Below are 14,270 nucleotides of genomic sequence, written 5' to 3'. Positions count from 1 at the left end.
GTTTATCTTTGTGCCAGTACCACAATGTTTTGATTACTGTTGCTGTGTAATAAATTTGAAATTGGGAAGTGTAAGTCCTACAACCCTGTTCCTTTTCAAGATTGTTTTGGCTATTTGGGGCCTCTTGCAGTTTCATGTAAGTTTGAGGATCAGTTTTTCTATTTTTGCAAAGACGGCTGCTAGAATTTTGATAGGGTTTACATTGAATTTATATATTGCTTTGGATAATATTGCCATATTAATGATGTTAACTCTTCCAGTCCATGAACTTGGGGTGTCTTGCCATTTATTTAGGTCTTCTTTGATTTCTTTCAGCTGTGTTTTGTAGTTTTCAGTATACCGGTCTTTTGTATCTTTAGTTAAATTTTTTCCTAGATAGTTTATTATTTTATAAGCTATTGTAAATGGAATTGTTTTCTGAATTTCCTCTTCTGATTGTTCAATGCTAGTGTATAGGAATACAGTTATTATTTGGGTGTTGATCTTGCTATTTTGCTGAATTCATTCATTAGCTCTAATAATTTTCTTGTGGATTCCTTTGGGTTTTCTATTTATAAGATCATGTTGTCTGCAAAGAGATAGTTTTACTGCTTCCTTTCCAGTGTGGACACCAGGTGTTTCTTTTTCTTGCTTAGTTGCTCTAGCAAGAACTTTTAATATAATATTGAATAGCTGTGGTGAAATTAGGCATCCTTGTCTCATTCCTGATATTAGGAGGAAGTTTTCAGTCTTTCACCATTGAGTATGATGTTAGCTTTGCATTTTTCATAGCTGGTCTTTATCATGTTGAGAAAGTTCCCTTCTGTTCCTACTTTTATGAGTATTTCTTTTTGTCAGGAAAGTGCTGGATTTGTCAAATGTCTTTTCTGCCTCTATTGGGAAATCATGTGGGTTTTTTTTTTCCTTCATTCTATTTATGTAGTATTACAGTGACTGATTTTCGTATGTTGAATTACCCTTTCATTCCTGGGGTCAATCCCACTAGGTCATGGTGTATAATGTTTTAAATAAACTGTTGGATTTGGTTTGCTAGTATTTTGTGAAGTTTTTTTTGCATCTATATTCATAAGGAAAACTGGTCTGTAATTTTCTTTTCTTGTGATGTCTTTACCAGGCTTTGGTGTCAGAGTAATGCTGGTCTCAGAATAAATTAGGAAGTATGCCTTCCTCTTGAATTCTTTGGAAGAGTTTGAGAAAGATTGGTATTAATTCTTCTTCAAATGTTTGGTAGAATTCCCCAGTGAAGCCGTCTGGTCCCGGATTTTTCTCTGATGGAAGTTTTTGATTATTGATTCAATCTCTTTACCTGTATAGGTTTGTTGATATTTTCTATTTTTCATGAGTCAATTTTGGTAACTGATGTATTTCTAGGAATTTTTCCATTTCTTCTAGGTTATCTAGTTTGTTGGTGTACAACTCTTCATAACATTCTCTTATAATCCTTTTTATTTCTGTAAGGTCAGTAGTGATATTACCATTTTTCTTTCTAGTTTTAGTTATTTGCATCTTTTTTTCTTTGTCAGTCTCGCTAAAGGTTTGTCAATTTTACTGATTTTTTTTTCAAAGAACCAACTTTTTGTATTGTTCATTCTCTCAATTGTTTTTCTATTCTCTATTTATTGCCTCTCTAATCTTATTTCTTCTTCTAATTTTGGGTTTACTTTGCTCTTGTTTTTGTAGTTTTTCAAGATGTAAAAGCAAGTTATTAATTTGAACTTGTGTCTTTTTAATACAGGCATTCATAGCTCTAAATTTCCCTCTGAGCACTGCCTTCGTTGCATTCCATAAGTTTTGGTATGTTGTGTCTTTGTTTTAATTTGTCTCTAAGTATTTTCTAATTTACCTTGTAATTTATTCTTCAACCCATGGTTATTTAAAAGTATGCTACTCAATTTCCACATATTTGTAAATATGTTTCCTTCAGTTATTGATTTCTTGCTTCATTTTATTGTGGTTTCCTTCAGTTTCCTTCAGTTATTGATTTCTTGCTTCATTTTATTGTGGTCAGAGAGGTTACTTTAATGATTTCAAGATTTTTTAATTTATTGAGACAGATTTTGTGCCTTAAAATATGGTCTATCCTAGAGAATGATCTGTGTACTCTTGAAAAGAATGTGTATTATGCTGTTGTTGAGTGAAGTGTTCTATATATGTCAGTTGTATCTAATTGGTTTATAGTGCTATCCAGGTCCTCTATTTCCTTATTGATCTCCTGTTAGATGATCTATCCAATATTAAAGTGATGTATTGAAATCTCCAACTACTTTTGCAGAACTGCCTATTTCTCCCTTCAATTTTGTCAGTATTTTCTTCAAATATTTTGGCACTCTGCTCATAGGCGCATACGTGTTTATAATTGTTAATTTTTCTTTTTTGAATTGACCCTTTTATTGATAAATAATGTTCTTCTTTGTCTTTTTTTTTAAACAGTTTTTGACTTAAAGTGTGTTTTATTTGTTATTAATATAGCCACCCCCACTCTTTTGATTGCTATTTGTATGAACTAATTTTTCCATCCTTTTACTTTAACCTATTTGTATTTAGGGATCTAAGATAGGTCTCTTGTAAACAGCATATAGTTGGGCCATGTATCTTTATCCATTCTTCCAATCTCTAACTTTTGATTGAAGAGTTTAATCTATTTACATTTAGGGAAATTACTGGTAAGGCAAGATTTACTTCTGGCATTTTGCTAATTGTTTTTTGTAAGTCTTATACCTTTTTTGTTCTTTCTTTTCTCCATTACTGCCTCCCTTTTTGTTTCAATGATCTTTTATAATTAGCCATTTCAATTCACTTATCCTTTCCTTTTGTGTAGATTTTTAAGATATTTTCTTTATGGTTGCCATGTGGGTTACATTTAGCATCCTAAATCTATTACAATTTAGTTGGTGTGATTCCAACTTGACTTCAGTAGCCTACACATAAGCTGTGCCTATATCCCTCTATCACATACACTGTACCTATAACCCTCTATCCCTTCCTTTTATGTTCTTCTTGTCACAAATTACATCTTTATGCATTGTGCATCCAGTAACAAAGATTTATGCTTGTTTTTTAATCCATTTGAATTTTAAGCCTTATAAGTAAAAACCAGCATTACAAATGGAAAACAAAATAATACTGGAATTTATTGACCATATTCTTACTTACACTGGAGACCTTTATGTCTTCTTCCAGCATTAAGATACTGTGTAGTGTCCTTTTCTTTTAACATGGAAGACTCCTTTTAGCATTTCTTTTAAGGCAGTTCTAGTGGTGATGAACACCCTCAATTTTTTTTTGTCTAGAAATGTCTTCATTTCTCTTATTTTTGAAGGCCAGCTTTGCTAGGCATATTATTCTTATGTACCAGGGGTTGTTTGTTTTTTTTTTTCAGTGCTTTAAATATGTCCTCCCACTGCCCTCTGGCCTCCAAGGTTTCTATTGAGAAATCGGGTGTTGATATTATTGACGATCCCTTATATGTGATGTGTCGCTTCTCTCTTTCTGTTTTTAAAATTCCATTTTTGTCCGTGGCATTCCAAAGCTTGATCATTATGTGCCTCCATGTAGATCATAAGACTTGAGACGTTTTCTACCATTATTTCTTCAATTTTTTTTTCTGCCTGTTTATCTCTCTCTTCTCCTTTTAAGACTCCTGTGACATGTATATTGGTATGCTTGATGGTGTCCCACAGGTTCCTCTGACTCTGTTCATATATATTTTTTTTTCATTCTTTTCTCCTTCTGCTCCTCAACCTGGACAATTTCAATTGTCTTATCTTCAAACTTGATGACCCTTTCTTCTGCTTCCTCCAATCTTCTCTTGAACCACTCTAATGATTTTTTCATTAGTTATTGTACTTTTGAGTTCCAGAATTTCCATTTGGGTCTTCTTATAAATTCTGTCTTATTAATGAAATTCTCATTTTGTTCATATATTGTTTTTCTGATTTCCTTTAGTTCTTTGTCCATGTTTTCCTTTAGTTCATTGATCCTATTTATGAAAGTTGTTGTAAGATCTTTGATTAGTAATTCCAGTGACTGCACTTCCTCTGGAATATTTTCTGTTGAATTCTTTTTTTCCTGTGAATGGGCCATACTTTCCTGTCTCCTTGTATGTTTTGTAATTTTTTTGTAGAGAACCGGACATTCCAAGTATTATGTTGTTGTCACTCTGGAAATCTGGTTCTCCCATTCTTCAGCCCAGCAGACTAAAAACAAAAAGAAATAAACATAAAAATAAAAAAGGAAAATGAAAAAAGGAAGGAAATAAAGTGGGAGTGGATTACTAACAAACATTAAAAAAATCCACAAAAAGAAAAACAAGAAAAAAAATGAGGTATGCTGCCTCTCCAAGTCATTAGTTATGTGCCAATAAGAAACCAGAAGCTGCTGCTGTCTAAGCGGAAATCTAGACCAGCATCCATGATTGTCCCTCAGGGTTCTGCCAGACCCAAAAATACAAAACAAAGCAGGAAATCAACCAGCCAACCAAAAAAAAAAAAAAAAGAAAGAAAGAAAAAGAGGTGCACTAGCTCTTTATGTCCCAGTAGATGCTAGTTTAAGGCCAGAAGATGCTGCTTCTGAGAAACCGAGGCTAACATCTGTGCTGGGCCCTCAGAGATAGAGATCCACCAAACTAAACAACATAAGAAAGAGAAAAAAGAAACCCAACCAATGAAAAAGTGTACTGGGTTTTTAGTCCTAGTATGTTGGTGTGAAGCCAGAAGTCACTGCTGTGGAGAGGACAGAAACCAAGGCCAGAGTCTATACTGGGCCCTTGGGGACCTTTGAGACCAGGAAACACTCACGTACAAAAGAAAGGAGGAAGAAAGAACAGCCAAAGAAGGTGCACTTGCTCGCTTTATGTCCAGGTGGATGCTAGTGGGAGGCTGGAAGCACTGCTTCCCAGAGGGCTGAAACTGAGCACGGCTTCCGCCCTGGTCCTTTGGGGATCCCACAGACCAACCTTGACCCTCAACCCCAACTTTTAGAGGAAGAAGTTTCCTCTGCCAGCTCTTGCCCTAGCCAGCTGCTCCCAGAATTCAGGCTGTATTGCTGCAGTCGCAGCTGTTTCCACAGCTGCTATTGCAAGACTGAGCAATGGGGACTGGTCACTGGTTCATGCTGTCACTTACAAAAACTGAAATCTCAGCAGCCTGTCACTTCCTCTGGCACTCCTGTAGTTGTTCTAAATGTCCATTTTAGTTCCAGGGTTACCATCTAGTTTATTCCTATCTATCCAGCTCTTTCATTTTCTAGTGGAGGGAGTGATTTGTAAAACTTCCTACTCTACTATTTTGCCCCTGCACTCTTCCCAACATGTTTTAAGGAAGATAACTTTGGAGGGTTAATGAGAGTGGGCATGGAAAGGAGCTGAACGGAAACAAGGCCCGGGCAGGCTCTAATGAAACAGTGGGCTTGGAGAGAAAAAGTCAGCTCCAAGAAACATACATGAAGTTGAATCTAATTGGTGACTGTGATGGTTAATTTTATTTTCAACTTGGCTAGGTTTTGGGGTCCAGTTGTTGCTGTGGAGGTATTTCAACAATCAGTTGAACTTAAGTAAAGGAGATTACCCTCCAGAATGTTGGTGGGCCTCATCTGATCAGTTTAAGATAGCAGCAAGAAAACTGAGGGTTCCAGAGATCAGAAGGAATTCTGCCTCAAGACTTTTCTCTGGGTTTCCAGACTAAGGAATTTGGACTCAAGAATTCAACAGCACTCACTGGAATTTCTAGCCTCTGGTCTGCCCTATGAATTTGGACTTGCCAGCCTCCTCCATGAGTCAATTCCTTATTATATATATATATATAAAATATATATGAGATTTATAAAAATTGAGAGCGAGACTGAGACAGTGACCAGTTAATTGTGGGAGCAGCAGGCAATTCAGTATCTTAGAGACCTTGTCAAGTCTTCCAAAGGCTTCTTTCTGTTCAGGTAGCACCCACATAAGGGGGCGGGGGGATAAAGGCATTTTCTTTCTTTAGCAAAATTGCTATTTTAGAACACATTCCCAGATCCTGGCAGCAGAATGTCAGTGGTCACCCCAGGGGTCAGAGAGTGAGTGTCTCAGAGTAGAGGGAGGGTGACTGCACTTCCCAGAGTGAGTTCCCAGGGAATTGGAGGAACTCTCCTCAGCAAAGCTAGAGGCAGCTTAAAATGAGGAAGCTTTGCTGGAATTGCAATCAAACTCCATCCTGTTCCGAGTCAGGATAGTACAATTGGATGGGTTGGGCTACAGTCCTCGACTGTTTAATCTGGTTGAAAGCCTCCCTGTTGCATTTCTTAGCAAAATTAGCTGCTAAAGGAGGAGCTTCTATCATATCAAGTTCTGATAGAATCCAAATGGTAGAGGTTGAGTTACATCCTCAAAATCTTTTGAAGAGAATTACTGCTGTCCTTTTCACTTGGGGTGTGATTTAGTAGAAAGACAAATAACAATAACTAATGTTGATGGAGCACTTGCTGTGTACCAGCACTTAGCTAAATGCTGAACGTAAATTCACTTATTTAAAGAATGGTTCACTGTGCCACTATTTGTTCAGAGAATGTGGTTTATGCTAAATACCTGCTTTCCTGCTGGGAGTCTGGAATTTTGTCATGTGCTAGGCAGAGGGTGCCCACGTGACCACCCCCAATAAAAACCTCAGGCACCAAGTCCCTACTGAGCTTTCCTGTTAGACAACTCTCCACCAGTGCTGTCATAGTTTGTAGGTGGCAGAATTAAGTGCATCCTGTGACTCCAATGGGAGATGAATCTTGCAAGTTTGCTGCTGGTTTCTTTTAGACATCACCTCATATGCCTTTTCCCTTTGCTGGTTTTGCTTTGTACCCTTTTGCTGTAATGATCATAGCCACTAGTACAACTTACCCCCCAAAAATTACTTATTTAATCCTCACAACATCCCCTTGAAGGTGAGAATGAGGGTGGTTAAATGTCATTGTCTCTCACACACATAGTTCATCATATTTGCACTATTATCTCCATTTTACAAATGAGGAAGCTAATGCTCAGAGAATTTCAGTGACTTACCCAAGGTCACACAGCTAATAAATGGTAAAGCTGGGATTTGGACCCAGGCAGTCTGCTTTCAGAGATGCCATTCTTCATCACCACAATGTCCTGCCTTAAATCTGTATTGTGCTGCTTGGGGGTGTAAAGAAGATTTGAAACACTCCCAGGAGTTGTTTAAATGTGCCTCTTGGCTTTTTATTACCCTACTAATAGATGTCTATGGGGTTTTGCTCACAGCTGCCCTGTTCACTTGGGATTTCAGACAGTGCACAGGAAAAGCCTTGCTAATTACCCAATAGTAAACTATTGGAGAGCCAGCCTGCTTAAGGGGGAAGTCTGGATCAGATTAAAGAGTGATTCCATAAATTCCGTTTTATTATTAATGATTTTACTGCCTCGTTTTGTAGCCCATTTCCCTCTGTTTTCAGATCTGTAATCCTCTTTAATACTCAAGGGTGGCGACGGTATCACAGATATGATTATGTTCATTTCTCAGACAAGAAAATTGTGGCTCAAGAGTTCAAGTGACTTGGCAAAGCTACACACCTGTTATTACATATAACACTGTATGAGAGTAGAGTTAAGGGATGACAAAATATTTCTAGGCGGGAGATTTTGCCAGGCCTGTTTGAACATATTAAGTAAGAGTTGTTTCTAATTAGCAGTATCTATGGACTTAAAATTAATGTTCTGAAATCCTTGAAATAAGTTTGTTCTCACACCCATATTTGGATTTGTTAATTTTTCTGAGCAAGTCTTACCGATAGAGTTTCTGCAGCTAGGTGGAATTAACACGGATTCTGATTTTGCAGAGGGAGAAATAACAGTGAGGATTTGAGTTAACTCGTGCTCATCGAAAAGCTAAGCATGGTCCCATTACACACCGTCTTTTAAAGCCGTCGTTACAGTCACCCTTCACTGGAAATGTGATTGCAAATCTGTTTCCTCTTTGCAGCCAGTGCAAGGCTTTGATTATGCCAAGCAACACCTGGGCCAACAAGGGGCAGACGAGGAGGTCATCCCAGTAACTCAAGAAACAGTGGTCCTCCCACTTCCCATTAGAGATGCTCCTGCCTCTCAGGAAAGAGACATCGCTCAGGACGGAAGCACCATCAAGACGGCCAAGTCCACGGAAACCAGAAAGAGGTAGGCATGAGGCAAACGTCTGCCTCTCTGTATCAGCAAGAGAAATAGTTGATGGTGAGAGCAGCTGAAGCCCTTCAGTTAATTCTGCTGTTCTCTTTAAAAATTCCCCTTCATGCTCATTTTGAATGGAGATTAGGGAAGAGGATGAGACTCATAATGCTAGCTTAACATGAGCCAACCTTTTTGTCACTGATCAATGACAACAGCAGAGATTTAGCTCTTATATTTATTATAACACATTTGGCACTGATGTTACACTTCTGTTTTCTAAACTATCCTAAAAGCAGTGCCTTTGATTCAGTATTGTATTTTATCTGGCAGTTTCTCAAGAGAGTTTTATTATTTCATTTAAAGGCCATTTATTGAGTTTTTGCTATGAACTTTGGGAGGCATTGGGAGGGCTACAAAAATGAATAAGATTGATTCGTGGCCCCAAGGATCTTATGATGAAGGAAACAGAGATAAATAACTGGAATACCAAGCATGATGGGCAGATGCCTGCAATGGAGTCTGAACAGACTGCTGTGGGAGAGAGAGGAGGAGAGACTTAGTTCTGCCCAGGGAAAGCTTCATGGAGGAAGTTATGGTCTAGCTGAGGCTTAAGGGTGAGTGGGATGTCAGTAGGGGATGGGGTAAAGCGTCTAGTCTGAGAGCCGGGAAAGAAGAGGGGCAGGCATGTCCACTTAATGGTTTGTGTCCTTGTAGTTTAGGGTTCATAGTGTTGAGATATAGTGAAGGATGAAACTAGAAAATAGATTAAGATTGTGGGGGTCTTGACTCCTAGGCTAAGGAGTTTGACCATTTTTTTCTCTAGGCAATGGGAAGCCACTGAAAATTCTTCAGGAAGGCAATGATGTCCAGTTTGTAGTTGAGAAAGACTACTCAAGTGCAATGTGGATACTAGGAGGGTAATAGGTTAGGTTAGAGGCTGGCAGATTTGTTAGAAGGACTTGGCAATAGCACTCTATAGTGATAATGAACCCTATGGCAGGTGCTGTTGTCTGGCTAAACCAACACCCATTGCCAGCCCCTTTCTCCCTCACCTAAGACCACTTTGGAGGCTGGAAAAGCTAGATGTTCCTTCCTCCCCCACCCCTTCCTCTTTCCCTCCCTTAACAGGCACATTTTTTTATTGTCTTCTATTTACCCAGCACTGGAGATCCTACCGTGAACAAAACAAAGTTCATGTTGTCATGGAGCCTACAGTCTGGTGGGGAGATGCAGACAGTAAACAGAGAAATATATAGTGGGCAGGTAGCAGTGAGTACAAAGAAGAAAACCTATGCATGGTTGAAGGATAGAGAGGTGGAGAAATGCAGTGATACTATTTGATAGACGAGGTTGCGGGGGGCGGTGCTCTCTGATAAAGTGACATTTGAGAAAGACCTGATTAAAATGAGATGTAAACCATGAGGCTGTCTGGGAGAAGAGTGTCCAAGAAGATGGAACAATATGTACAAAGCCCAGAGGAGAGAACTTCTTAATATGCTTAAAGAAGAACAAGAAGGCCAAGGCGTCTGGAGTGAACTATGGAGGAAGAAGTAGGAGATGAGTCAGAGAAGTAGCCAGGGTTCAGGGCACATCAGGCCTTCCAGACTGAGTCAGCACTTGGAATTTTATTGTGGATAAAGATCACAGTTGATTGGAGGGTTTTGAGAAGAGCAGTGCTGTGATCTGACTTGCAGTTTTAAAGGCTCCCTACAGTTGCTGGGTGGAAAGTAAACTGTAGGGAAGCAGAGTAGAATCAAGGAGACAAAGATAGGAGGTGAGAGATGGTGTACTGTGCACTGTGGCATGGAGGTGAGAAGTGGTTTGATTCTAGAGGCATTTTGAGGGAAGAACTGACAATATTTGCTGGTAGATTGCTGTGGGTTTGGGAAATAGAGAGGAATGAAAATGCTATTCATGCTGTTGGGGAAGATTGGAAGAGAAGAAGGTCTGCAGGGGAGCATCAAGAGTTTGGATGTGGACATGGTAAGTTTGAGATGCCTGTTAGAGATGCAATGGAAATGTTGAGAAAACAGTTAACCATATGAACCTGGATTTCCAAGGGGAGTCCAGGGTAGAATATAAATATGGGAGTTGTCAATATTTAGTTCTTGGAAGCCATGAGACTGGAGGGAGTCACCTACGAGAGTATAAATAGAGAAAAGAAGAGGTCCAAGAATGGAATTGTAGGACTTTCCAAAGATTAAAGGCCAAGAAGATGAGGGAAAATCAGCAAAGGAGACTGAAAAGCATCAGGAAGGGAGGCAGGAGAACAAAGCAAGAATGGTGTCCAGGAAGCCAAATGAAGAAAGTAGTTTAAGGTTGGAAGGAGGGATCAACTTTATCAAATGTTGCTGGTATAAGTCACCTAAGATGGGTTTGGAGGAGCACCTATCAGACTTGATAACATAGGTCATTGGTGACTTTGCTAAGAGCATCTTTGGTTGAATGGTGAAAATGAAAGGCTGATTATAGAGGCTTCAAGGGAAAATAGGAGGAAAGAAAGTGGAGACAGCAAATATGGACATTTCCTATAGATATAGCCTTGAGGAGTTGAACTGTAGAGGGGAGCAGAGGAAGAAAATGCGAGAGCAAGGAAGGTTTTGTTGTTGCTGCTATTGTCTTTAAGAAGGGAGGAATTACAGCAGGTTTGTTTGCTTATGGGAATAATCTAATAGTGGGGAACAATGGATGATGTAAAAGAAAGAGGACAGTTTTAGAAGTGAAGTCCTTAAGTATGGGAGTCAGAGGGGGCCCAAGGCACAAGTGAGAGGTTTGCCTTAGGTTAGTGCCTGAGCAGAGCATCCATCATATCAGGAGGGAAGATTGAGTGTCAGGTAGAGATGCAGGTAGGTTGGTTGATTCCGGGATAAGAGGATGTGGACGTTTTCTTATCGTTACTTCTATTGTCTCAGTAAAATAAGAAGCAGAGGCATCACCTGAGAGTGGAGAGAGGAAAAGAGATGTTGGAGAGTTGAGGAAAGGAAATGTGGTATAAGACACTTTGGAGGGTAAGCAAGTCAACTGGGTAGGAAATTTTCAAGTAAGACCAGTCATTGTGGTTTTCTCCATTCATATTCAATCATCCTGTTGTTCAAGTACAGGAAGTATGATCTGGTTGGAGAGTTGGGTTTATCCAGGAGTGGGGCTTATGTGCGGTGTTTACTCCTGAAATCAATGAAAAGAGAGAGTGGCAAAGAAGTCAAGGGTGCATGTGAAGGAATGATTTTGTGATAGATTATAGAATCTAATCCAAGTAGGAAACAAGGTTATGGGGTGGGAGGTGGGGGTGAGTGGTGCAGGGAGTGAGAGCCAGTGACGTGAAGGTTCTGGTTGGGTTCACAAATTGTTGGAATCAAGAGGAGGTGAGCTGGAAGGAGAAGATGATGGGCAGTGGAATGTTTGAGACTGAGATTTTGGGGTGGTGTGTACTTATTGGTAAAGACACAGTCTAAGGTCTGACTGTGGGAGGGGCTGGCGGAAGTCATTGGGAGAGAGAAGATCAAGGAACTGATGGGTCATGGTATTAGTTTGTCTAACTAACATGGATATTGAATTTAGGTGTGACACCTGGAATTTCAGCACCCTTCCTGCAGCCACAAGGCAGGAAGATCTCAGAAACGGTGACATTGACATTATTGAGCTGCTGAACTAATACCTACAGTCACCTCCCTCCCTGCTTTGGTTTGACCTTTGAACTAAGAATGTTTTTTTACAGTTTTAAAGGGTTGTTTAAAAAAAAAAGAAGAACCTTATGGTCTGTAAAGCCTAAAATATTATTATTTGGCCCTTTACAGAAAAAGCTCTAGACATCTTGCTCTGTGAAAAGAATAAACCCCTGTCTATGGAAGCCATTGTTACCCTGGTTTTCTGTTTCTTGCCACTGAAAGCATTCCTGTTTGATTCAGAGATTCAGGCCAGGACAGTGGCAATGGAAAAGAGTAGAGCAATCGGAGGCTTTTGCAAAGGTGGATTCAGCAGAGCTTAGTGGCCATTTGATTGGGAGGAGTGAGGAAGAACAGTCAAAGAGACTTTGCTGTTTCTTATCTGTGGAGATATGGAAAAGAAGTAAGAAGGTTTGAGGAAATGAGATGCGGAAGGGGCCAATTTGGGATCTCACCCAAAAAGGTCTCAGTGAAACCATGGATGAAGTCACTGAGAAAGGGAGAAAGGGAAAAAGAGAAAAGAGGAAGAGGGGAAAGGAAGGGAGAAAAAAAGTTCAAAGAAAGAAGCAAAAGCAAGAAGGAAGAGTGGTCAGCAGTGACACAGGCTATGGATAAAGCCTGTGGATGAGGTCTGAAAAGGCACCACTGGAAAAGACAAAAGGTCACCGTGGACCTGAGCTCAAGAAACCCAGTAGAGGGGTGGGTCAGGAGCCAGGTTGTAGAGTTAAATAGTGAATGGGAGATGAGGAAGTAGTGTGAGTAAGTGCAGACAGTTTTCAAGAAATTTGATCGCTAGGGGGAGAAAAGGAAGGTAGTAGTGGAGAGAAAGGGTGGCAGTGTTGAGGAAGGTTTTTTTCGGTTTTTTTTCAGGATAACAAAAATTTGCACATAGAGAAGAAGGATCAAGTGGAGACTCAAGAAGAAGAGAGCATAGTATATGAAATAATCTCTCAGAGCACATGAGAAGGGGTGGGGTTGAGAGCACTGCTATGAAGATACATTGCTTCCTCTAAGCCAGAAGAGATTGAATTGTGTTGAAGGATGGAAAGTTGAAGGAGTTTCCACTCCAGTCTCTCTTAAATGAGGACATGGGAATGGGTGACTGGGTGATAGAGAAAAGAAAAAGACTCAGAACAGCTGCTATAGGAGTGGAAGAAGGGAGTAAATTAAGCAATAGCCAGGCAATTTTGTACTGGAATCAATGAGGTTATTTGGGTTTTTTCTTAGGAGCTCTTGGTACCTCAAAAAAAGAAGTACAGAGGAACAGAGGGTTGGATTTCAGCTTGTGTGGGGAAGAAGGTTGAGGGCATACAGATTAGTTATCAATTGCTTCATAATAAACCACCCCAAAGCACTTTTTTGCCTAATTTGAGAATTTAACACACCATAAAGTGGGAAATTGTAAAGTACTCAATCAGCATAGGAACAATTGGTATGGATTTAGAATGAACTCACACATCGTTACATATACTGTCAAGAAACAATGGAAAGGACTCTATTAACAATTTAACTTAAATAATGCTTGTTTCATTATTTTAAAAGGGAAGTACACTTGGCATAATGTTTGAACTCTTGCTGAACATCTTCACCGTTCATACTGAATGTTCTACCACATTTAATAAACACACTGTATTCCTCTCCTGTGAGTTTCCTGGCATATAGTGAATATTGAGTATGGTGGAAAAACTTCCCATAGTCAATACATTCATAAGATTTCACTCCTTAATGAGAATTCATGGAGTTTTAGTCTCATGTAAATTATTTTATTTGTTGCCTTCTTGGAAATTATTCTTTGTGAGTGTTCTGATGTAAAAGGAAGTTTGATTTGTGGCAAAATGTTTCTTCACATTTGTTACATTCATAGGGTTTCCGCCCTGTGTGAGAATCCACAACTGACGGGAGGCTTTCCCACATTCATTACACTCACAAGGTTTCACTCCTGGGTGAATTCTCAGATGTATGCTGAAGACTGACTTATGGCAGAAGGATTTCCTACATTCATTACAATTAGGCTTCTCTTCAGTGGGAACTCACTGATGTTCAGTGCAGAAGAACTTCTGGCAGGAAGTTTTCCCACATTAAGTACATTCATAGGGTCTGTCTCCAGTGTGTGTTCTCTTATGGTGAGCGAGGTCTGCCTTGTGGCAGTAGGTTTTCTCTCATTACATTCATGAGGTTCCTTCCTTGTGTGTAACCTGAAATGTTGGTGAGAGCTGACTTCTGAAAGAAAGTCTTTCCACATTCATTACACTCATATGATTTCTGCCCTCTATGCATTTCTGATGTAAGATAAGGACTGACTTGTCAGTGAAGGTTTTCCCACATTCATTGCAATCATAGGGTCTCCCTCCAGTATGAGTTCTTTGGTGTTGAGTGAGGTGTGTCTTCACATGGAAAATTTTCATACAATCATCACAAGCATAGGGTTTCTCCCCTTTATGCATTCTCTGATGTACAATGAGGGT

The 14,270-nt window shown here is 39.5% G+C and overlaps 1 protein-coding gene across 2 annotated transcripts in view; it reads left to right on the top strand.

The window, feature by feature from the left end:
- Positions 1-14,270, top strand: part of KIAA1549L (KIAA1549 like) — a 363,244-nt gene that overhangs the window by 261,366 nt on the left and 87,608 nt on the right. For both annotated transcript variants that reach the window (XM_037840404.1, XM_037840403.1), the window contains exon 12: positions 7,962-8,152. In XM_037840404.1, coding sequence (XP_037696332.1) covers positions 7,962-8,152 — 191 coding nt within the window. The remainder of the gene's footprint in view (positions 1-7,961; positions 8,153-14,270) is intronic.

Source organism: Choloepus didactylus, chromosome 6 (assembly GCF_015220235.1).
Source record: "Choloepus didactylus isolate mChoDid1 chromosome 6, mChoDid1.pri, whole genome shotgun sequence".
NCBI lineage: Eukaryota > Metazoa > Chordata > Mammalia > Pilosa > Megalonychidae > Choloepus > Choloepus didactylus.
This window is presented reverse-complemented; position numbering and strand designations above follow the sequence as displayed.